The sequence below is a fragment of the Megascapheus bottae genome, chromosome 10 (genome assembly GCF_031878675.1).
Source record: "Megascapheus bottae isolate mThoBot1 chromosome 10, mThoBot2.hap1, whole genome shotgun sequence".
Classification (NCBI taxonomy): domain Eukaryota; kingdom Metazoa; phylum Chordata; class Mammalia; order Rodentia; family Geomyidae; genus Megascapheus; species Megascapheus bottae.
Genome location: NC_143518.1, coordinates 7,322,524 through 7,348,515, shown reverse-complemented (window position 1 = coordinate 7,348,515; position 25,992 = coordinate 7,322,524). Strand labels below are relative to the sequence as shown.

Here is a 25,992-nt window from a genome sequence, read left to right as displayed (position 1 = left end):
TCTAAGGAATTAACTACTGAATCCAAAGGATGAAGCATATTAGATTTGCCCAAATTTTCCAAAAGGATAAAGCACTTACTTATTGTCATACAAATAAGGCAACTAAAGATGCTAGAATGTGAATCGTGAGTAATAAAGCCATAAATTCACACTTTATTCATGTTTCCTGTATTCTTTCTCAGCTCTTCATTTTTATTTTAAAAAGTCCAGTTTTCCAACACCTACATTTACAAGGCATTCCACATGAGTTGTTGGAGTTACCAGGATAGGCTATTTTAAAAGCACAATATGCATTTTCCAGAAGCTCAATTCAAAGCTGCCAGCACTCAATATACATTAGCAATGGGTGCTTATAAGTTTAACTATAGGTTCTGAGACACATCACCTCGTTTCTCATTTCTTGCACTGACTGTCTGCAGTGGGAGGAACAAATGACACAAGGAAGCAGCTGTGAGAACAATGAACAAATCTGAAGCCAAGTGACTTTCAGAGTTGTGCAGTAAAATGCACTGCACAACTAACAATTATATCAAGCAACAAAACTTCAGAGATGAGAGGTGTGCTGGAAGTTGGCTATTTTCTGCAATAGAAAATACAGACAAAAAGCTAATGTTACCACGAAAATGCTATATTATTAATCAAATAGGCTACAAGGCATATATTCTTCCCCTCCAGACTTGCGAACAAGTTGGTAATTCATTGAGATGTAGGAGACAGGCTCATTTTATTCTCCTGGTGGCATCCTGCTTTCTGTTGCCTTCTTCCTTTTCTTCATTGTTACAGAATGATCATAATCAAGGCATCAAAATAGCTATGTTAGTACACTCAGGTGCCAATTTGTTTCATGTTTTCCTTGGTGTGTGTGTGTATGTGTGTGTGTGTGCACATGCGTGTACGTACATGTGTATATGCTTGAACTCAGGGCTTATGTGCTGTCCCTGAATATTTTTGCTCAAGGCTAGCACTCTACCACTTCAGCCACTTCTCCACTTAGGGCTTTTTGGTGGCTAATCAAAGGTAAGTGCCATATGGAAACCTAGGCTAGCTTCTAACCTTGATCCTCAGATCTCAGTCTCCTGAATACCTAATCATTACAGGCATCATTCTGGAACCTGGCTCATTTTTCTTCTTTGTGCCAATAATTCCATGAGTGCATGGTAGATGGTCTTACAAACAACTGCATATGCTTAGCTATCAAAAAATAAAGAATGTCAAAGCTTTGTCAACTTTTCAAGTCTGACTAGAATGAGAACCTAATATTTGAAGGGAGAAAATATAAAGAATTGGAAATGTTATCTTTCCACTATTAAGATATAATGTGTGAAAGAAAAGTTTTCTTTTTCTTTCTATGACCTATTGGATATTTAGAGGAAAACCATAATTAAATACTCTGTTACTAAAAAAGAATTGTATTTAGGAGACAGACTATTTAAAATTGCATTTTTTTGGTGTGAAATAAAACTTATGCCCTTGCCAGCAAGCTAATAGTTCATTCACTAAAAATAACTGTTTTATTTAACAATCATGATAAGTTCAAGTTCTAGGAACTGAGGATACATACTCAACAAAGACCAAAGCATACAAAGATCCCTTCTACAGGGAACTTACATGGGAAAGATAGACATTTACTTAAAAGTGTTAGATATTACTAAAGGGTAAGGAAAAAATAAAACAGAATTATGTATGTAGTAAAGGGGAGACAGTCATTGTAAATTGGGTATGTGTATAAGATTCTCACTGACATGATATTAGGTTGAAAGTATGAAAAAAGTCAGCCCATGGGCCTCTGAAAGACAGAGACCTACAGCAAAGATGTCAAGTTCCAGATCCTGAGGCAGGTGTGTGCGCAGATGGCCCAGAAACAGCAATCTCACTGGAATGTGCCTCAAACAATACGAGATAGGGAGGAATATTATACATGAAGAGCAGTATGCAAAACATGTGGTTCTACATTTGCATCAAAATCTGGGGGTTGCATTGATTTCCTGGAATCTGCAGCCATGTCAGCCACTGTGGCACAGAAAAGGGTGTCACCCTAGATCTCGGTTTCATCCTTAAGATGGGCTTTGCTTCCATCTTCTGGAGCTCCGAGACACCATACGGAGAAACCAGTTCTGGACAGGACAGACTACGGGAGGAAACCCTGGTACAAGGCCAGAGGGAGAAGAGCTGGCTGTCCCATCTTCCACAGCTCCAGGCACATAAGGTAGTTAGCTTTGACTTTCCAGACCCAGCCAACCACCCACTGCACACTCTCAAGTTAGTAGGGAGAGGTGATATGGAACAGGAGGAAAAGCCCATGTCAAGTTCTGCCTCACAAAACCATGTGTAATGTGTTCTGCAGCAATATGTAATAGAATCAGTAAAACAGACAGGGAGGAAGGATGGAGGGGGTATAGTCTATCATAATCAGAGGGCAACAAGAAAAAATGTGTGTGTACATGTGTGTGTGTGTATGTCTAATTTTATTCATCCTTCAGGAAGAATAGTCATTTGTAGGGAAACAGATGGACTTAGAAAAAATTATGTTGTGAAGTCAGTCCCAGAGAAACAAAAGATGCATGTTTTCTTTCATATGTGGAAGTTATATTTAAATTATAAGGAATACATAAATGTCTACAGAGTAATACACATGCATATCCAAGTATTTTTTTAATGATAAAGGATATATTTATTTAAAACTTCTGTGTATATTTAGCATAATCTATTTTTTCAGCATTTTCCTTCAACTCAATTTTAGAATGTGTAAAAGTACCTATACTCAAATCACTGTAAAGTATCACATCTTTTTTCAAGATAATTGACACTTTTATTGAATACAAGTGTTAGTAATATTCTGCTTCAATTTTTTTGCCAGTTGTGGGGCTTGAACTCAGGGCCGAGCACTGTCCTTGGGTTTTCCTCAAGGCTAGTGCTCTACAACTTGAACCACAGAACCATTTTCAGCGTTTTTCTATATATATGGTACCAAGGAATCGAACCCGGGTCTTCAAGCATGCTAGGCAAGCATTCTATCACTAGGCCAAACTCCCAGCCACTGGCCTTCAATTTTATAGTCTCACTATGGATTAATAATCTATTCAGAAGGGGGGAAAACCAAGAGGGGGGCTGGGGGAGGGTAATGGGGACCCAGACATGTGAAAGGGTATCAATGTATGTGAATTAATGCACCTTCTACCTGACAAATATCATGTAACCCTTTTATTAATTACAATAAAAATATTAAAAAAATAATCTATTCAGTTTACATATAAGGCCTTCATTACTGTACCCAAACATTTTAACTAAAATATGGTACAATAGGGATGGATTCCAATAGTGTGCAATTCCTTTGAACGAGTAATTTGCAGTTTAAGAAAATGAATTCCAGGAAGCTGGTGGTCAAGTGAAGAGGAGCAAACAAGTGGACAGAAGAAGCGAATGTCCTCTTAATACTCCATGAAGAGATGTGAAAATAGAACCAGGAACATTGAGGGGGTGTGTGGGTTGGGTGGGAAGGTGAGAACATGGTAAAGGGTCACACTTATCAGGATGTGTTGTACACACAAAACGACTAACTGAATTGAAATCCTTTGTATACCTATATAATAATAACAACCAGAAGGGGGAAAAAAAGAGAGCAAAGCTACCACTTTGGTTGGATAAAAGCTATACAAACAAACATGTCATATGTGGAAGATGTTTGCAGAAGAATGTGATTACAAAGTACAGAGCTGTTTTTCTGTCAAAATGCTTGCCATAGTCCTACTAGTTTTGTCTTTCCCCAAATTCCTATGTTGGGTATCTGCAGACATGAGAATATTGGTGCTGGGGATGCTGAGATGTGTCTATAACATGGGGCCCATCATGAATGGAGGTGTGCCCTTATAGGAGAGGCTCCAGAGAGCTGCCTGCTGTTGAACCAGAACTGCAATGAGTCTCGTGGGATATTGGACTTTTTAGCATCCATTACTGTAAGCAATGCATTTCTGTTGTGTCTAAGCCACCCATTTATAGTGCTTTGTTCTAGCAGCTCAAAGAGTCTAAGGCAATAATCTCTCAGGTAGTGGTTGCTGCAGAGTAATTCCTTTGAGGGTCAGCTTTATCTGTCACCTTGGCTCAGCTCTAAATCCCCAGCCATTAGAATACTAATCCAGGTGTTATTGTATAGGAATTTTGTAGATGTGACTAAAGTTCATAACTAGACAATTTAAAATAATTATGATCCTTGATGATCTAGGTGGGCCTCATTCAATCAGGTGTAAAAAAAAACCCCAGCAGAATTGAGGTTCTCCCCAAAATTCGACATACTGACTCCAGTATTAACCACTATCAGAATTCCAGCCTGCCCTTCTTAATGATGTGCCCTGAAAATACAGACTTCCCACTTTCTTGCAATTATTACCTCTTTCCCTCCTTGTTCCCCCTTCTCTCACTGTCCTTGCTTTTCTTGTTAAACTCCCAACAGACAGCTTCTGACAGGCACTTAGGGAGAGAGGATTAAATGAAACTACTGCTAATGTAGGTGAGCCTGAGAGGATCTGTGCTTCAAGTGCTATAGGATCCCCAGCAAAGATGACCTAGCAGAGATGAGCAACTTCACGAACACAGCCTCCTCTCTATACCTGCCTGACTCCCTCTGGAAGCGTCTACGTTTAAATGTGCATGAGAAAAAGCCAAGAGTTTAAATGGTTAAGAACAGAGGGACCGGGAGAGTAGCCTGGTGGTATATGCTTGCCTAGCATGCATGATGCCCTGGGTTTGATTCCTTGGAACTACATACACAGAAAGAGCTGGAAGTGGTGCTGAGCCCTAGCCTTGAGAAAGCCCAAGGACAGTGCTCAGGCCCTGAGTTCAAGCCCCAGGACTGGTGAAAGAAAGGGAAAGAGAGAGGGAAAGAGAGAGGGAGAGAGAGAGGGAGAGGGAGAGGGAGAGGGAGAGGGAGAGGGAGAGGGAGAGGGAGAGGGAGGGAGAGAGGGAGAGAGAGAGAGAGAGAGAGAGAGAGAGAGAGAGAGAGAGAGAGAGAGAGAGAGAGAGAGAGAGAGAGAGAGAGAGAGGAAGGGAGGGAGGGAGGGAGGGAGGGAGGGAGGGAGGGAGGGAGGGAGAGGAGGGGAGGGGAGGGAGAGAGAGAGGGAGGGAGGAAGGAAGGAAGGAAGGGAGGAGTGAGTTATGAAAACAGGGAAGTTGGGAACCAAGGGGCTCTCTTATTCAATTATAACAAACCAGCAGTAACCAGAAGCCTGTGGAGGATGGGCACATGGGAATAAAACCAAACTTTTCAGACAGCAAACAAGCCTGTGGAACCTGAACCTGAAATATATCCAGCTGTTTTCTGTCATCAGGACAGTGGTGGGGCTAGAGACAGAGTTCATTTACACAGAATTTTAGTTTTGCACAGCTCAGTGGCTACTTGCATTCTTCTTTGTGGAGGTTTCTCTGCCTTTTACTGTTCTGGAGTCAAGATGCACCCGTGCTTACAGTTCCTTGATCCTGTGAATCCAGGACTTGAGAAGGACCTTAAAGACAGCAGCGAGGAGCCTGGCATAGGGACAGAAGCTTTACAGACCTGGGACTACCGATGATCTACAAAGAGCAAGACAGATTCTACCTCATCACTATCAGGAGAAGCAAAAAAATTTTCACCATGGAAGAAGGAGCTGTAAAGCAGAGATGGAATGAAATGACAGTATTCTAAACTTTCACCTTCCAGGGAGAATACACATGGTCTAAAATGTTAAATAAAGCCTTATATAGGCATCTTATTTAGAGGTCTGGTATGGATCTATGCAGAAAAGAAACACTGACTGGTTTCTTCTCCCAAAGAAAAATAAGGAAGGTGTGGGGAGTAGGCATTCTTTGCTCTTTTAACAACAGATGTGCTATTATACTACTAAAAGTTTAAAATTATCAAGCCCAGTTCTTTAATAAAAATTTCAAAATGGATGGTAATATTGGAGAAAATATTTTATTACCAACTCTGAGACCCTGTAATATCCACCTGAATTCATCTGTATTTAGGAGAACAGCTATCTCCAAGCAGAATGACTGCTAAATTAAAAAAACCAAAAAAAGAAAAAAACAACCACCACCACGCACAAGCCCAGGAGTATATTAGTTTTCTAGTTCTGGTTAACAAATTATTAAACACACATTTTTTACCTCATGGTTCTGCAGGTCAGATGTTAATGACATGGCTATCATTTTAGCTGCAGTCTTAGAGGAAGTCAAGGTGCCAGCTAGACTTTGTTCCTATTGAGAGTCTCAGGGATACTCTGAGTCTACGCTCTAAGATGTAAATACAGATTTATGTCTATCCAACATGGGTCCCTGCTTCCCTGCTGCCTATGACAGTGGCTTGCTGATGGAGAAGTATCCTTCTATGGCCCGTGCAACAGGCAAAACAAGAGGATCATTTCTTCCATAGGAACAAATAGGTTATTTATGTAAGTCAAAGACTGTCAGTGGGGTCTGGAGTGTGGCCTACTGATAAGAGTACTTGCCTAGCATGCACAAATCCCTGGGTTCGATTCCTCAGTACCACATACACAGAAAAAATCGAAAATGGTGCTGTGGCTCAAGTGGTAGAGCCTTAGTCTTGAGAAAGCCAAAGGACAGTGCCCTGGCCCTGACTTCAAGCCCAGGACTGGCAAAACAAGCAAACAAACAAAAAACCCAACAAGAAACATATGAATGCTCAATGAAATGCTGATGTGTTTCAGCATGTCACAGATAGGTAAAAACTGAATATGCTTAATAGTCTGATAGAAATATACATTGTGAAATCATTACAACTCTGAAGTGAATTAGCATAGTCATCTGATATACTTGTGGGTTAAGAACATTTGAACTCTAGTGTCAGCAAATTTCTTCATTAGATGTTCTAAGATGGCTGCTGTTCAGCCACAATTAGTTAAAGGAACACTACAAAAGTATAAACATACAGCATACTTTTTTCTAATCATAAAGTCGAAAAGTTAGTTCCTGGAAATGTAAAACTCCATCTCTATCATATACCTGAGTAACTCCCATATCTCATTACAATTCATTTCATGATTTTTTAAATTACTTTTTGTCAGTTATGGGGCTTGAATTCTGTGCCTGGATGATGTCCCTGGGCTCTACCACTCTGAGCCACAGTGCCACTCTGATGGTTAATTGCAGCTAAGAGTCTCAGAGACTTTCTTGCCTAGGATTGGCTTTGAACATGTGATCTTCAGATCTCAGCCTCCTGAGTAGCGAGGATTATAGATGTGAGCAACTGGCTCCCGGTGCTTGTTTGTAAACAAGAGTTGAAAAGCCAACAACTCAGTTTCATACAGAGTTAATGAAGCACTAACTAATTTAATGACAGGAGAACTTTGATTTATAGTTATTTGATAGCGAAAGTGATTTTTTTTTATGTTGTCAGTCATTCCCAAAAGCGAGTTAGAAAGATGTGCTTCAGAGAAAACATCCAGAAAGAAACAAGATTAAAGATCATGGCTACGGAAAGCCAACAATATATATCCCGGTAGCTTTGTTAATCAAAATATTACAGTGTAGGAGGATTTAATATGCATTCCTTTCTGTGCATTTTGATTGTTCTTCTCCTTTAGCACTATCAATTAATGGAAGAAATTATAGGACCAGAGTTAAGTCATCTGTTTTCATCTTCTGCAAACTTTGGAAACATCATTTATCTCTGGGTGTCACTATTCCTGTCTATAAAATGAAGTCAGAAATTTTAGAACTAAAATCTTTGCCAGTCTACTCTGCACTAATGATCAACACTTAAAAAAAGAAGGTGTACTGCCTTGTTTCATCACTGACATGGGAGAGGCCTAGGTGTCATTGAAGGAAGCAGCTGTCTATGGGTTAAATTTTAAAATTTTCCTTCTCTAAGGGAGGTCCTTCTGAGCAGCTCTGGGGGCTGCCTGTCTCTCTCTCTTCCCTCTCTCTCTCTCTCTCTCTCTCTTTTAATGCATTATCTTAACAAGGACTCCAGATAACATGCATTGATATAAAAGTTTGGGAACCACTAGATTAAATTTATTAAAGATGAGTTTAGAATGTGGAGAAACTACTAATTCTGCTAAGTGTCTGGAAAAGCTATTTACCATATCAACTAAGAGAATGGAAGATTGCTATTAGTTACCTTAGACAAAAAAAAAAAGGAAAAACAAAAAAACTCATTTATAATGCTGTTCCACACTCTCTTCACCAAAATCCATTAGTCTCTACCTGCAAAAGTTTCCTTCTTTGATAATTCCCATGAGTTAAAAGTGTGAATGTCAAATTTTTATTACCTTTGAGTATGTATGAGAATCCCTGCACTAGAAACTAATAAATCCATCTTGTGGGAAGACAAAATAATTTCATTCACACACTGTTTTTTAATCTTTAATTACTTTAATATAAAAGACAGAAATGTTCCACAGTTCACACAGTATTTAAAAAAAGTTTTAAAACACTCTTAAGTATTAATGAAAATAAATTTATTGACGAGTGACAATGACCACAAAATTAGTACTACCAAAACATTACTGATGCTTGTTGCATAGACAGTAATATTTAAAGGGTAAGTTGGAGAAATATGAAACAAAACCTTTTGAAACTACATGTTTTCATCCAGCTTTTATCTCGCTGCTAAATCTTGTGCTATCCAACAGATGTAGTTCAAATTATTGTAAAAACATTTAGCTACAGTTCTCCACTGAAGGAGGAACCAAATAGCGTTACGTTTCTATATATTTTTAAAGAATTAATAAGCAGCAGAAAGGGATGACATTGATCAAGTTTATAAGTACAGTGGTACTTATAAACTTATACATTGAACTGAAATCTCTTTGCACAACTACTTACAGATAAAATAAAAAGAATCACAACTTCATGAATTTTTTCAGGTCAAAGAAAGCCAGCTAAAGTACACACAAACAAAACTGGTAATAGAGAGTTAGGGATGCAGACCAGAGTAAGAAAATCAATATAATCAAGAAAGATATGTAATCATTTAACATAATTTGATATGGTTAGATCAATGCAACTCACAGAATAAGTAACTCAACAACAATGTGAGACAAGCAGGAACAGGGTTCACGGTCCTGTTCCTATTTCCTGTATAATACTCTTAATCAACCTGTAAAGTTTCTACTTCATCGAATCTATATTAACATTAGCTTACAATGATATAAAAGTCAAATGATCATTGGTAGATATATTTTTCTTTGAAGTACACAATTTAGGAAAACTTTATCAGATTGTGCACGTTCTGAAGGTACAGTCAGTGTGTACGGTATAGACAAAACAGGCACCTCCAATGTAATTGTTTTAAATAATAAAAGCCCATTAAGTAAAAGAAGGTAAGCAGCACCTGAAGCCTTTGACACTGGTCACTAAATGCTGTACCCAAATGATCTAGCCAGGAAGGGATTACTAAAGAGCTGCAATAAAGGAGCCATTTTTGACTTATGTTAATTCTAGTAGAGATAAGTGCTTGTCTGGCTCAGTACTGTCACCGACGGTGGGTAGAATCCCAGCCCTCCAATATCCTCCTACACTTTGGAAAGCAGACCAGACTCAGGAGCACTTGCCTTAATTAGATTCTGAATTTCCTTGAATTTTGGGTGGTCTTTGTCAGCCACCAGCTGTAGCAGAACAGCCTCGCTCGTGGTCACAATGATTCCAGTTCTGGCAAGACGCTGTACAAGAAAAGATAAACAAATACAGACAACCAAGAAGTGAGCAAGAGAATAAACACCATTTAAAATTGGTGAATGTGTGCCAAGAAACAATAAACAACCATGGTCCCCAGATCACCAAATTCAGTGCTGGGGGAATTTGTTAAGGGTTAGCTACATTATCACCTCATTTGGTTTCTCTCAATACTAGTCAAATGGACTAGAACCAGTAGAAAGAAAGCAGGCAGCCGGGGGCTATGGGCTGCAGTGGACAGAAGGGCAGTCAAGACTAATGACTGTGATGAGGAGGCAAGAGAGGAGAATGGTGTTTGCTGTATCCCCATCATGGAATTTGTGTACTTCTTGTTGCTGCTGTTTCCTAACTACTATGTAAAAGATCTGTGGTCTCCAGCTCATTCACCCATTTAAAGGAGAGGTGCTTTCAATTTCTAAATGTATAGATCTCAAGTGATTTTACTTCTAGACCTGAGATTAAAAAAAAAAAAGGTATCTCTGGCCACATTTTCCCCATGCTGTGTTAACAGAATTGTAAGAGATAATGCATATTAGCATTATATCTTGCATCCTTCGCATCTGCTATCTATTTATTCAAAAGAATCTGGTACAGGTACAATTATAACTATCTAGGATATTTCACTGCTAATTTATCACCCCATTACATAAAACTACTGTATAAATTAAAATGAAGATTCTTTTTCTTTTCTTCTGGTATCTGATGATTTTGGCTCTCTACCACCTAAGCTACCCCTCCAACTTCTAGAATGAGGATTCTCATTTATTTTATTTATTTATTTTTTGCCAGTCCTGGGCCTTGAACTCAGGGCCTGGGCACTGCCCTACTACTCGAGCCATAGCACCACTTCTGGCTTTTTGCTATGTATGTGGTACTGAGGAATCGAACCTGTGTCTTTATGCATGCTAGGTAAGCACTTTACCACTAGGCCAAACTTCCGGCCCTCTTAATTTTTTTTTTTTTTGTCTGCCTGTAACGTCTGACATATAGCATATGAGCCTTTTCTATGTCACGAGTTCCCCTGTCTAATAATGACAGGCAGGACAAGAAAGGTGCCTGATGTGGAGTTTAAGAGCATGCTCTGGTTTAAATGGAGCCACCACCTCACAAATGTTCCAAATCACTCAACAAGAACATAAACTTTAAGGCTGTGAAAAGCCAAATAATGTCTTTGCCAAGCTGTTCCAGTTCAATCATAGTAGCTAGGAAATCTCAAGATGGCATGAGGAGAGTGAAGAGAATAAGGAACAGAAAATCTGATAGGGATAAGGAAGGTAGAAGGAAAGAGGAAAAGAGAAGGTAAGACAAGAGAAGACAAGACAAAAGAAGAGAAGGGAATTCCATAGCTTATATTTATTTGTTAGGAAAAAAAAAAAAAACCCTGGGGGAAAAGAGGGCAAACTTTTAGTTGTCATTGTTCTAGGTTTTCTTGGTGGTACTGGGGTTTGAACTCGGGGCTTGTGCTTGCCAAACAGACACTCTACCATGTGATCCAGATCACAGGTCAAAACCTGATGTGCTTACTTCAGGTAGAAAGGCAGGGAGGGAATCCAGGTGAGTGAAAGAAGCTCTGGATGTGCACTTAATGTAAACTGCCAGCCACCTGTTCTGTCCTAGCCTGTCTTCTCTCTTCTTCCCAATGAGTTAGGATTCAGCCTAACTCAGAATCAAGAGAATTTATGTACCTACAAAAGTGCTTTATACAGTGTGACACATCAGCAATATTTAATTCTCACTCATCTTTGCAGTTTCTTAATGAAGCAGAAAGGGGAAAAAACCCTCCAAGGACTGAGGAAGAAAAATTGGGACCTAAATAAAAGTTTGTCCAGAGCATGTGACTTTTTTCTACTGCTCTCATGATCAGGGCCTCATCCATTTACCCCAACAGTTTTCAGGGACGCTGACAGGCAGGTCACAGGGCAGGCTAGGATTCCCACATTCAGAAACAGTCTAGGCAAGCTGACTCACACAATATTAATTAGCTCCAAGTTTGAGATGTAGCCAATATGGATTAGCTTCCAAAATAATCTAGCCATGAAACCTGTTAGGGGAAGGAATGGCCCAGCAAAACACAGCTTTTAGAATAGGCTCTCTTTGCATGGTATCTACCCTGCCCAGAGAACAGTAGCCATTTTCCTGCTTGGCAGGTTCCTGCCTGCCACCTGACCATACCTGGCCAAAGCCAGGTATTAAAAAAGAATTAAACCAGGTGCTGGTGGCTCACGCCTGCGGTCCTAGCTACTCAGGAGACTGAGATCTGAGGATAGTGTTTTGAAGCTAAATGGGACATGGAAGTCTTTTGAGACTCTCATCTCCAATTAATCACCAAAGAGCCAGAAGTGGAGACGTGGCTCAAGTTCTAGCTCTTTAGTATTTAACAAACATGAATACTTGTTCCTTCTCCCTCTTGGGACCTCTCAGGACTAGTTCCTTCTGGTCTTAGGAGTTTAAATATTAATTATTTCTGATAACCCTTTTATACAACTACTTAAGGATAATTTAAGTGAAAAAAAGTAAAAAGGGGGGACGGGAGTGTGGCCTAGTAGTAGAGTGTTTGCCTAGCATGCACAAAGCCCTAAGTTCAATTCCTTGGTACCATATACACAGAAAAAGCAGGAAGTAGTGCTGTGGCTCAAATGGTAGAGTGCTAGCCTTGAGCACAAGAGGCTCAGGGACAGTGCCCAGGTCCTGAGTTCAGGCCCCAGGAGTAGCAAAAAAAAAAAAAAAAGTAAAATGGAAACAAAGACTAAACTTATGAAAACAACAGCAAATAACAACAACAATAAGACTAAACTTATGAAAACAACAGCAAATAACAACAATAAAAAAGAAAAAAAGTGGCAGCCAGCATTTGAGTGATTACTGTGCTGGGCCTTCTATGCTGCTGGAACATGTGTGATCCTCTCCCTAACTCTATACCAGAGTGACCATTATTTCCACTTGACCAATGAGATATTAGAATGGAGGTCACCTGACTTGTCCATGGACACTCAAAATCACATTACTGTCCCACTGTTTGGACTCTTAAAAATCACTGAAAAAGAATGAGGTCTGGGTGGTAATTAGCTGTTTTTAATCGAGTCTTCTGGCAGAATGAACTGCTAACAGTCAAAACTTCCTGTGATAAATGGCACAAAAAAGTCACATCTAAGAAATATATGACTGTAGAGGAAAAGACCTTGCTTTGCAGGCAAGGGAAGCTTTGTTTGTAGTATAAGGTTTTACTTCTCTGAAAAGTATTAAGTGTCTGGGCCCCAAACACAAAAATAAGTTTTCAGCCAATCTAACAATCCTAATGGACTTAAAGTAGTTTAACAAAACAATTTTGACTTGAATATCCAGTGTGGAGCTTCACTGCTAAAGGACTAACAGATGCTTTAAAATTCTAGTTCTGGAAACAATGGCTGTCCCAGCTAAGGTCTATTTCCCCATCAGCCCTCCATACTGCCTTTATGCTTCTTCTTCCTTATGCTTCTCTTTCTTCTGCTCAGCCTCTTCTTTTGTATCTGCTCATCCTTAACATTTTGGGGAACACTTCAAAGTACAGAGCTGATTTAGCAATCTGACAGAGCACAGAGCACAGCTTATAGCCAGTTTGTACATGGAACAATGGAGACACTAAAATAAAAAGTCTATTTCTCATTCTCAATAAGCATAAACAACTCATCCATTAAATCAACATGCATTATTCTAAATTTATTACAGAACTAGCATTAAATATGAAAGCTAGAGACATCTGAATACACTGGAGTGAGTTTCCTGGGATTCTATGGTAGTTCCAACAGTCTTGGAAGGGCAAGTGCTCAGGTCATATTGAGAATGAATCACAGAGGATCAGGCTCAGTGGGACACTGTGATGCTCCAGCTCTGGGGTGATGAAACACTGCCTGAGTGATGTACACAGTCATCTCAGAAATTCAGGTCTGCTTAAATCTGACAGAAAGCTGAACCAGGCTTATGCCTGTTCTGCTGTAGTTTTTGGCTAGATCGTAAACCCAAATGAACTTTCTACTTTGCAAATTTTCAAACAGTTCAGAGTAGGCTTCCTAAAAAAAAAAAAGTCTTAATCTATATGTTTTTAGAGTAAAGTTACAACAAAATGTGTACAACTAGAAATCTAGCTTTAAGAAGGAAAGGAAATACAAAAATCGGAAATGTGGTGAGGCCTTGATGGTTGTTCAGGACACAAATGTCTCTAGAAATGGATGAGTCTGACATTTGCAGATCAAGAAACAGAAAAAGTAAGCTTCTCATTACTGTGAAGAATATTCAATACTGTAAAGTTTCTTTTGCTTGTTAAATGGCTGTGCTCAAGCAGGACGCTTACCTCAAGAGCAAACATTCTGTCCATCATGCTCCTTGAAGACGTGGCATCGGCCACAATATGAACCTCTATTCCTCGGCCGACCAGCTCCAGAGCCGTTTGCTGGATGCACACATGAGTCTTACAGGAAGGTGAACAATCGCATGTAAGTTCATGGGGTAGGTATTTCACAAATGTACAACAGGATGAGGCAGAGAGAATACTGCAAATCCAACAGCTGTCTCCACAGCCTGACTTGCCTCCTGTGAGCTAGCTGACCTGGAGTGCAAATCAGCTTCTCTAGCTTTGGTTTATGCATCTGGAAATCAGGATTTGATTATACCCATGTTCTTCAGGTTTTTTTTTTTAAACACATTTTAAAGGGTCTTATGAAATTTTATAATGATTTCAGTCTATGCCCTCTGAATGACCTTTATATAGCTGCCCACTGAGTTGGGGTTGTTTCTGCATGAATTCTATTACCCACCACACACAAAAAATGAGTGTAAAGTAGTATAATGTGGGAAAGATACAAGGTACCCAATATTCACAGTAGGCCAAGCTAGAACAACTTACCACACAGGCAAACAAAAAATCATATGTAAATGCCTGGTAAACTCCAAGTACTTTATAAATATATAACATAAAAAAGCAGAAAGATCACTACAAATCTAATAACTTGTTTCACATTCACTTTTGCTTCTAATTAGATAAGTGACTTGGTTTTAAGTCAGCATTGAAAGCTTTGTTCATCTAAAATCAGGAATTGGTGGACATTCAGTATAATAATACTGAGTTAATAATGCAGTGCTATTATACTAATAATTAATTATTCTGACTCCCTCTTTGTAAATACTAACTTGTAATACGTTGTTAGTAAGGAATATAAAGTATAAACACACTCCAATGATAGCTGAATTATACAACCAACAAAAGCAGATTTCAATGATACTACAATGGCAACTTTATCTTCAGGTGTCAAAAGAGCTCTGGAGAATTACCAACTGACACATCTCATCACAACTAGTGCTGGAGGACTGCTCACAGATGAGAAATAAATAATGAATCTGTTGAAATGAGCACAATTAGCTTTAAATGTTTTGTGGATATAACTCATACTTGATGAATAATAAATTATATGATCTCTAGAGTTCTCCTAGAAGAAACCTGTAACCAAAGTGAAGTCTTATGAAACATAAATAAAAATTCCTTTAATGATGATAATATGTTCCAAAATAATTTAATTCATAAAAATCAGTTAGGGTAAGTTCAAATCCAGCTCAGTTGCTTACTAGCTGTCTGATCTTGAGCAAGCTACATTAGTATTCTAATTCATTCATCTATAACATTGGGGACTCTGGATACTCAGCTTATAGGGTTTTTGTGAGGATTCATTGAGTTGATATCTATAAAGTATTTACATCAGTACCATGCAACTCATAAACACTAACAATGGTAGCCATCATAATTACTTATCTACATACACGCCTGGCATTCTATATACAAAACCACATTCTGAAAACACCAAATTTTCCGTAAGTAGCAATATGCCCAAAACATAAAGGAGTAAGTACTTACCTCTACTCCAAATAATACAACACTTCTGACTCCAGGAATCTCTGCTAATGCTGCCTCTACTTCTGGTAACACCATTGAAAACTTGGTCTTTGGCAGCACCAGTTTTACACCTGTTAAGTCAATTTCTTGAACAGTGCTTCCAAGACCTTTGGGGTACTGCTCTGTTACAATAACTGGAATTCCTAAAATCCGGGCCCCTTGCAACTGAAAAAAAATAAGCAGATAAAGAACAATTACTAATATAGATAAATACATATATGATATGTATAGTGCACAGCAAATTGGAACAAATAAATAACCAAGCATACCAGTCTTTGTCCCACGCTGATAATATCCCCAAAATACTTGATGGCGGGTCTAAACCTTTCCTGCATATCACAGCAAAAAAACACAGTGCTTGAAGGTGTAAGATTTCCCAGGGTAGTGAGCTGAGGAAACCAGAAGACACAGGGAATTAGACATTGTTATATCAGGACATTTACTTCCTCTGTTCCTACCGCTTGACCCAGTAAGTCAGTTTCTATAACTATTACTGAAAGAAATTATCTGAATTACAGGAAAAAAAACCCACCGATATTCTCTTCCCTTGCGCCTTTAGTCATGGAGATTAAAGTAAAATCAAGGATCAACAAATACAGGAATAATTTTTAACACATTCAGAATGACATCTTTATTATTTATCACTATCAAGAAAAATCCATGAATTAAAAGGGAAGTTGGGCTTTAATTCTCTAACCTTCTGGTTACTTGCTGTACTTTGCCTATTTGAGCCCAATAGGGATCTACCAAAAAGCAAAAATGACTACTGAATATAAGAACTTACCAGGATTTATAAAAATGTATAAGTATCTATAAGGATTCCTATAAATTCTGGCCACCTTGCAGAAAGCTCTATGAAGGACCTAATACCTACTCATCTCTTAAAACATCCTGCTAATCATCCTGTTTTGTAACTCTCAAAGCCACCCACAGATGAACAATTGTTAATAATTTTCTTAAGGAGTCTGTGTCTCATTTACATAGTGGTGGCTTTACTCAGCACTGCTTTGGACTCTGTCTTGCTCTCTGTATGTGAGAGGCTTGTGTAAAGCATTCCTATATGAATTAAATGAACCATGGAACCAAGCCTTTGATCCTGACTGTGGTGGCTGTTTTCATCAGTTCATACTTGATGTTCTTGGTGCTCTGGTCTGAGAGACTGGAGTGCTTTATTCTCTAGCTGTTACTGACTTGGCCTTATGTATGCTATTAACCAGGTACAATCCAGTGTTTAGTGAGTCATCTCATGCTAACACTCTGTACTGACAAAATGTACACTCAAGCACCTTTGATTATTCATTCTAGCATTGGCTGTTTCCTCACTTCATTTTCTAGTGCAAGAGTTATGCCTCCATTTTGATAATTTTCCAAAGCATTAACTGATCTACATATAAAAGCACAGCCAAGAAAATCAGTTCTCGTATGATTAGGGTATTATTTAACCAATCAGTACTTACAGCAATGCATTTAAAATTCCCAGCAAACATTAAGGCTTGGCTTAGATCTACGTGTTCTCTTTGACCCATGGGTATAGCCATTCCCAATGTGACTAGGGCACATTATACAACATGGTTTACCTGAAACTGGCCCGTTTGAAAGTGCCGTAATACAATTCATTCAAGCCTGTCATTCCACTTGCCACCAAGTTACATTCTTACCAGTTACACAAATGTGTCAGTCGCCATACATTGACAGGTATACCAGAACTCCAGTTCTCACATATGAACTGCATTGCCTATTTCTGTATACAGCCCTAAAAAGTGGTCCGAGCCAGGCATCAACGGATATTAGAAATCCTAGCTACTCAGAATGGTCAAGATACTGTTAGCAAACTTAAAGGAATAAATTCTTATCTAGCCAGAACCTCTGAGTAATTATTCAGAGTTGTGGCTCTGCCTGTAACTTGATGCTTCCTTGTACTTGGCGTTAGCTAGCTAGGCAGATCACCATAACAGTTTATGTCCTACCAGACCTGGACTGAAGTTGGAAAACACAACCCTAAAATCCTCAATACCCTACAAAACCTTTCTGGTCTAGGAAGTCCTCATGTATAATCTCTGAGTAAATATAGAAGGAAACTGTAGAGAATACAGTGGCAAGCTATGTTTTTATGCAGGGACAGTTTCAAACATGTTCTATCTTCTATAGACATTCTCTGTACTCCTTAAAACATGGCTGCTTTGGTAATTAGCAGAAGAAAAAAGTATAAAGGGAGGAGAGTAACTTTACCTAACACTTAGGAAGAACCTAAAAAAAAAAATCTCACAACTCCTAATCTACCTATGAGGAAAACATCAAACCTTGAAAGTAGGATTCTACCAAAGCACCTCAAGTTCACTTGAATTCCAATAGGCTGCTGTAACAATTTACAACTTTATTAAAAAATCTGAACTTCTTCCTTTGATCCATGAATTCTCCTTAAATTGAAATCTATTAAGTAACTGGAAATATTGACAGTAACTTTGAGAAAATGGACCCTGCCACAGCAAAAGCAGATTTGACCAACTACTGTCCAAGTAAAAGTATGGTAATGTAATGACTAGCCAATGTACATTTCAGAAACATGAATCACATATAAAAATACTGGTGCATATATATTCATGCTCTCATGTGCTATGCTATATATTTTCATATACATATGCATAAACACTGCATTTAAATATACTTACATTTAAAAGAAAAGGCTGATAGCACATGTAATAGTTTCCTCAAAGTTTGAGATCAAACTCAAGTATAAATTTTTTACTATTTTCATAATTTTGATTTGACCTTTAATTTCATATTTCATAGGCTTTTCTTCCCCAAGGCGTTTACTATTACTACTACCTTGAAAATATTTAACTTTCTTTTTCTTCCTTTTCTTTCCCTTCCTTTTTTTCCCCCAGTCCTGAAATTAGGGTCTGAATGGATGGCTCCCTGATTGGTAGGTATTTTGTTTACCACGTTTGCAGCTATTTATTATTGTGCTACACTTTTGAGAAAGTGTCTTCCTTACTGTCCCGGTATATACCTACACGGTCACCCACCTATTTCAGGCTTCTTGCTATAGCTAGGATGACTGGTTTTGCCAAGCTTTTTCTAATGAGATAAATTCTGAGACGTTGTTCTCCAGAATGATTAGGAATCTTCCCTGTCTCAGCTGCCCAAGTAACTAGGAATGCAAGTTCCAGCCACTAGTTAACTAACTATATTCACTTTCTTTATAACTCATGTGCTCTGGCCATTTTCCAAAGATGACTGCTAATATAAAAATGAATCTGTCCCTTACTCAGGAAGATACAAAGAAGCTGGTCTAACTAAATGACATATTCTGGAGCAGTTCTCACTCTCCACAAAATTAAACGCCAGGAAATTGTCACCATGTAGAAATGGTGTTCCCCAAAATTCATACATTAACATCCTATATCCTAGTATCTAATAAAATGACCTTGGGTGGAAATAACATCACTGCAGATACCATACTGGCATAAAGTTAAGGTTAAAATTATGTGACCATTGTCTTTATAGAAAGCTCAGAGACACAGAGAGATACACACATATATATCAAGAATGCCTTATTAAAATGAAAGAAGAAGATGGGGGGGTGTGTCACAAGCCAAGGAATGTCAAACACCATCAATAACCACAAGCTAGAGAGAAACAAGAAACAGATTTTGCCTCATGATCCTCTGAGGAAACAAAACCTGCATATACCTTGATCTCAGACTTTGGTCTCCAGAACTACTAGTGGGTTTCTGCAGCTTAAATATTTTCTTAGAGGGGGAAGGAAAGTGGGAGAAAAGCATGGGAAGGGGTAACAGTGTTCAAGAAGTAATGTACTCACTACCTTATGAATGTAACTGTAACCCCATCATATATCACTCTGATAAAATAGAATTAAAAATATTTTCTTGGAACAGCTCTCTCACAAACTGCAAGTATATCATCAATTATGCTTAGGGATACCTCAAGTTTGAAAGTATAAATGTGTGCTCCCCCACCTCCAATCTGATTGTCACAAGATAGGCATAACTGCTCAAAAGGGAGTTTGATGAAGTTCTAGGATATCAGAATTTCTTTTTTTTTTTTTTTTTGCCAGTCCTGGGCTTGAGCTCAGGGCCTGAGCACTGTCCTTGGACTTTCTCAAGGCTAGCACTCTACCACTTGAGCCTCAGCACCATTTCTGGCTTTTGTCTATGTATGTGGTATCAAGGAATCGAACCCGGGTCTTTGTGCATGCTAGGCAAGCACTTTAACCACTAGGCCAAACTCCCGGCCCCAATATCAGAATTTCAATCCACAAAGCTTCCAATCTGATCACCACAGCTACAGGAAGGCCTTGCTTCAGCACCAATTCATTTAAACTACCCCTCTCCACAAGGATTCCCTATGCAGCACGGACTGAGCATCAGAATCTGAGCCCAGATATCAAATTCACTCATCTTAGTTACGTGAACTTAACATTTCTAAATGCAATTCCCTTCCCTGTAAAACAGTACCTGTGCTTCACAGGGCTATTTCAATGACTAAACAAACTACATTAGCTATAACTGATCAATAAGAAAGTTAGGCTGTCATGATATCCTATGAAACACTACACTCTACACTTAGCACCTTGTGTTTTAATAAAAAAAAAACTCTCTAACGAGGTTAAATATTATTTACTAATATTCCTTGAGGATTGATGTGACACAAGCATGTACACACACACACACACACACACCTCCTCCCAATACTGCATAAACTTAGGGTAACATCCAGCAGAATTAGAAAAGTGATTCATAAAGTGGATTTCCAGATGTGGGCCAAAGGAGTCACCATTTATATGATTTGGTCCTAGCCAAATCTTTTTTGGGCCTTTCAATTTCATCTGGCCCCTAGGAGAATATTCCACTAACTTTCATAATCCATTCATTTACTGCAAACACTGGTGTTACAGGCCTAATGCTCCTCCTTAGTCTGCCGGTTAATATCTGAGCTAACTCTTCAAGAGAAGTCAGCTGCTTCTACCCCACTACAGAGTGTAAGCTTAGGCTGCTGACAGGAAGGAAGATGAAGCTGGACAGAGCTTAGGAACACAGTGACATTTAAATCTATATGAGAATTCTCCTTGCCTAACTAAACAAAAGGAAAAAAAAGATGCAGGCCATAGCTTCCCTGCTCAGACAGTTTATTTATAGGTAACCTCTAATATATTCCCAAGGAACAAAGACAGACAATGATTGGTGCATCATCCTGGAATGTTAGATTTTAAGTGACCCCTACCAGAATCAAACCAACAGGCAGGCTGGCAACCATACTATCCCTGGGGATCCAGCTTCTCAGTGGCTGAATACCCTATCTCCAGATGTGCGCTTCCTGTTTCTCCACCCTGCTTTCCGAGCCTTAACTGCCAAGATTCTAAAGCAAAGGTCATGTTATCACAACCCAGGAAGTCTAAGGCAGAATCAAGACCTTTTCAAGCTCTACTGTTCCTCCCTTTAGACCATGAGCTCTGGCTCTTCTCTCCTAGTTGTAAAGTGTCTGAGCCCAGTTTTAAAAAACTTTCAAAACCATGAAAGCTCATTCCAAATCCCTTCTCAACTAACCAGCCCAAGAAAAGGTCAAAACAACCTCCTCAGGGAAGGTCTTATCTCCTGCCCATTCAGAGCTTCCAATGCCTTCCCTTCTCCTACAGAAGCAGCCTCTAGCCGGAAGTTCTTCCCACACCAGCCTTTGCCTTCTATATTTTGCTTAGGTAAAGTCTTCCCAGGTCAAAGACAGGGGAAAAAAAATACACTTGTGTTGGAATGTCTTCTGATTTACAGGAGTTTTCGGGGTTCAGTGTTTCCACTAGCTAAAACTTGGAAAATGGCTTTTGAAAAAGTAAAGATGTATAAGTCTCATAAAATGACCTAAATAAATCTTCACTATATAATCCTCTCACTTATATTCCCTCTTATGCCTCTAAATCCATCAGACTTCAAGCAGCTGATGTAGCTGCTGCAGACACACAAACCATGCATGAAACATGAGTTATGTCTTCAGCTACCTGCAATGTTAGTAACAGTAATTGTCACAGAATATTTAAGGAAAAGATCCATGGGAGAGGAGGTTATCACCACCAACCCCACATGCAGTGTTTCAAAAAAAGGTCAACAGCCACAGAAGTCACAGTAAGCATAAAGGCAGACTCAGACCCCTACAAAATAAGAGCACATCCCATATAACTGTATGAGAGATTGGGCTGAGAGGTTTCAGGGCCTACATTTTGGACAAATAACACATCACACTATTTAAGCCCAAAACTACCTATGGCAAGCTCCTTTTACTGCTTTGAAGAGGGACCTCTGCACCCAATACCTTCATTTCTCCAAATGGCTGCTTTGAGTCTTTCTGAGTGACAGGCGTTTATTGATGTATTTTTTTTTTTAAAGAAGAGCAGCATTAGGCCAGGAGTTTGGCCTACTGGTAGAGTGCTTGCTTAGCATGCATGAAGACCTGGGTTCAATTCCTTGGTATCACATGCATAGGAAGAGCCAGAAGTGGTGCTGTAGCTCAAGTAGTAGAACTCTAGCCTTGAGAAAGCCCAAAGACAGTGCTCAGGCCCTGAGTTCAAGCCCCAGGACTGGAAAAATAAAAAGAGCAGCATCAAGACAGATGAACAGATAAAAGCTCAAGTTTATGAGCTGTTTTCCAGATTGTTTAGCATTCTCATTAACCAAAAGAAATAAATAAGAAAGAAAGAGAGGAAGAATGAGAAAACAGGAAGGCTACCACCGGGATGAGCTGCTAGCTGTCTCACATGGAGCTGCTTTCTAACCTCTGCCTCTCAATGCTTTGTTCTTCCAGGAAGTGAGTTAAGATGACAAGGTAAGGGACAAGAACTGAATCCAGGTCTGCATCCTCTGTGCCATGTACAGCTTAAAAGTGCCAGTGAAATGTGTGCAGAATGAACCCAGCATCTCTTCTAACCATAATATGTCACTGGAGTTACACAGATGGGTTCCAGAAAACACAGTAGTCATAAAAAAGAAATACTGTCTCTTCTGGGAGTAGATCCCCGTGTGTGTGTGTATGTGTGTGTGTGTGTGTGTGTGTGTGTGTGTGTGTGTGTGTGTGTGTGTGTGTGTGTGAAAGAGAGAGAGAACAAGAGAGAAAGAGAGAAAGCAAGAGAGAGCTCACATAAACATAAAAAGTTATCAAAAGGTATATGTGGAACTTGGTATATGTATCTATGTAACATATTCCTTTATATTATCTATTTTATACTAGGAGAGGAACCTAACTCAAATACTCAAAGCCTTATGATTAATAAAACAAGATAATGTGAAGGTATTTTTACATATGTCAAAGATATAAACATATACAGACCTGACGAAGTTGTTCACACCTGTAAGACACAGGTAGGAGAATTGTGCTCCAAGACCAATCTCAGATCAAAAAGGCAGGAGACTCTCACCAGAAAAGGAACCTAAAAGCAAAACAGGCTGGAGGCCTCAGGCTCAAACCCTAGTAACACTGGGGTTTGAAATAAATATATAACTGATGGGCTTAATAATACCTGGCTGGCCATATAATGCAAAAAATAACAGTTCTTAGTGAATGAAAAAAAACAATGCTATTGTTATGGATGTTCTTTTAAATAACTACAAAAACTGATTGTACATAAAACAAAAGCTATACACAATCTGAGTTTTTTTTTTATTGCATTTTAAATTACATCTAAGACAGTTCAGGCATATACATTTACATTGTTAACTTTCATAGTGTTTGAGTTGTGAGGGCTTGAAAATTTCAAAATCTTACCTTGGGGAAAAAAAACTTAGGATGAGAGGAGCTAATTTAACATAGCACTGACTTGGGGGGGAGGGGCCCATGGATTTCTTCCAAAGATATCAGGAAGTGCTTTGCAAACTCTGCATCTTCAGAAGAGTTCCAGACCTCAGAATCTGGACACTGACTTTTGTAAATGGATTTGTCAAAATGCATCCAACATGGAGTTTTTGGCAGCAGTAATCTAAATAGACAGACAGGGTTAAGCTGCAGAGTGATGTCAGCCACGAGAACACACGAAGACATAAAAATGAAGACTCCTGCCTTCATTTTTATAATCCAGCAAGCTGGAGGGTGAGGCAGAAAGGAAGTAAGTTCAAGGGCAGCACCCAGTAAGGGAGAGTCTCGAAATTTAAAAGTAAACACACAGGGAATCTTAACACCAAAGACTGTGATTTTCTATGTAGGCTTCAAGGGAAATCCTGAGGTATCAGATCACACTACACTTTGGGCTCTTTCGGAGGACAGTGGAATCCTATGGACACTGTCCTCTGAACCTAACTTTATCCAGGTTAAATAACCTCTTCTAGAAGACTCTGGCAAAAGTGGTGGGGTGAAAGGAAACACTGCCCTTTCGGCCTGCAACCAGGATGATAAAATCTAGAGAATGATCCGCAGAAAATGGCACTTGGGGATTGGAGCATGACTCAAGTGGAAGAGGCCCTGAATTTAAACCCTAGTAATGCAGAAAAAGGGGGGGGGGAGGAGGAAGAAGCAATAAAAGGAAAAAGAAAATGGCGCTTGACTTAAAATCCCTGCAAATCTCAAATCCCTACATTTGAATTTGGGCTTCCCAAAATTTGTATTAGCAATTTCACAGCTAAAGAAAAAAAAATGCAGATGGCGTCGTGGCTTAACTACACCTTATATTCTTTTCTTTCAAAAATATGGCTTCTTAGGAGAATCCTCTGACCTCACAGAGAATGACTTACCTAGTATTAGTGCACTAACAACATAACAATAACAGATTTCAATAATCCTCAAGTTTAACTTGTCAGCCAGCCTGGTCTAGAAATTCAAGATCTAGCTTAAGTTGGGTATTTACGAGGTAGGTGCAGTGCAGGATCCAACACCTTCCACTGGGATCAAAGGCTACGGAAAGGCAATCCAGACTCAGCTGTTGAACAGTGGCAAGGAATCTGGCACTCAAGGTTAAGGAACGCGCAAGCCCACGGATCCGAGAGCCGGGAAGAGGAGAAGGAAAGGGTCTGCGAAGTTCGCGATTTTTCCTAACGGGTGAACGCCAACTCTGGGGGAACCAACACGGAAACCGGCGCTCCCCGCCTTCTCTTCTCTCTGGTTCCGCATCACCCGTCAAAATACAGACCAGGCGCGGTCCGCACGGCCATTTGGAGACGCAGGGGGCCGGCGCGCCGGGCGAGCGCACGCGGCCGAGGACCGCACACGCGCGGCCGCCGGGAGGCCCACGCCCCCCGCCCGGGCCGGGGACCCACGGGGGCCGTCACCGCGGGGCAGGCGGATTCTCGCATCCCGGCCCCGGTCGCCGGGTCGGGCGCACGGGGCGCGCGGGTGGCGGCACCTGAGGAGCGCGCGCGGGGCGAGGGCGGAGCCACGGGGCCGCGGGGCCCGGGCTCCGGCGCGGACCCACCTGGATCTGCAGCGGCACGAGGCGCAGCTTGCAGCGCTCGCTCACGGCGAAGCCCTTGGGCAGGTCCACGTACTGGCCCCACTCCTCGGCGAAGAGCTGCACCACGAATTTGCGGTGCATGTCGATCTGGTCTCCGTACAGACTGAGGAACTTCTGGATCAGCAGCTCGTAGCCCGCCCCGTGCGGCACCGAGGAGGGCCGAGCGAAGACCGAGAAGCAGAAGAGCACCGGGACCGGGCCCGACGGCGTCCCCGCGCCCCCGCCGCCGCTGTTGGCGAGCACCGGGACGCCCGGTTCCAGCGCCGCCATATTCCTTCGCTGCGCGCGTGTGTGCGAGCGCCGAGGCCGCCGGGGCGCAGACACCGCCCGCCCGCTGCCGCCGCCGCGCCCCGCCGAGCGCCTCGCCCCGCCGAATCACCCGGCTGCCGCGCCCCGCCTCCGCCAGCAGCCCGCCCGCCGGCGCGCCCCGGCGGAGGGGCGGTCCCGGAGGCCTCGGCTCGCGAGCGCTCCCCGCCCCGGCGGGGGCGGAGGCGGGCGGGGTGGGCGGTGGGTGAGGCCCCGGGTGCGCGCGAGCCCGGAAAGAGCGCGCGCCGGCCGTCCTCCCCCTCCAATCACACGCTCGCCGCCTCCCGGACGGCCACCGGAGCGCACCGGAGCCGGCCGGGCCAGACCTGCGATCTGCGCTCTGCCGGCGTTCTTCTTCCTTCCCCCGGCTCCAGGTGGCCCGCGACCGCGTCCCCGCCTCCCTTGCCCGCTGTCTCTCCCGCCCATGACTGCGAGGTTGACAGGCGGTCGGACTGTCTTGGAGGATGTAGGTCGCCAGGGTAGTCCCCGGGTTGAGTTACCTGTTAGCCCCGAGGGTGCCAGCCCGTGGGACAGACTCACGTGGAAGACCAGTCTGGATGGTGGGAAATTTCATGATTTCTCTTTCAGTCCCACGCAGCTCAGTATTTACAATGATGGATTTGCAGTCTCTGGCCTTCCATTATTTCAATTTAGT

At 40.9% G+C, this 25,992-nt stretch overlaps 1 protein-coding gene across 2 annotated transcripts; it reads right to left on the bottom strand.

Annotated features, from left to right (window-relative positions):
* On the bottom strand, positions 1–25,386 carry Isoc1 (isochorismatase domain containing 1). Of its 2 annotated transcripts, XM_090340124.1 has the most exons (6): positions 24,993–25,386; positions 15,859–15,978; positions 15,551–15,754; positions 13,997–14,113; positions 9,549–9,656; positions 1–580 (listed from the first exon to the last, which is right to left on the bottom strand). In XM_090340124.1, exons 1-6 carry the CDS (start codon positions 25,299–25,301, stop codon positions 545–547), a joined length of 894 nt encoding a protein of 297 aa, XP_090196250.1. In that variant the 5' UTR covers positions 25,302–25,386; the 3' UTR covers positions 1–544. The 2 variants fall into 2 exon arrangements, with proteins under 2 accessions (XP_090196250.1, XP_090196249.1); XM_090340123.1 differs by lacking the exon at positions 1–580 and having other exon boundaries at positions 8,348–9,656; positions 24,993–25,383.
* Positions 25,387–25,992: the final 606 nt, after the last annotated feature.

Coding starts and splice junctions, on each gene's coding strand:
- Isoc1 (XM_090340123.1), bottom strand. CDS start 25,301: ATGGCGGCGCTGGAACCGGGCGTCCCGGTGCTCGCCAACAGCGGCGGC. Junction 15,979..24,992: donor TCGTGCCGCTGCAGATCCAG/GTGGGTCCGCGC, acceptor TGGTTTCCTCAG/CTCACTACCCTGGGAAATCT. Junction 15,755..15,858: donor TCAGCGTGGGACAAAGACTG/GTATGCTTGGTT, acceptor ATTTTTTTTCAG/TTGCAAGGGGCCCGGATTTT.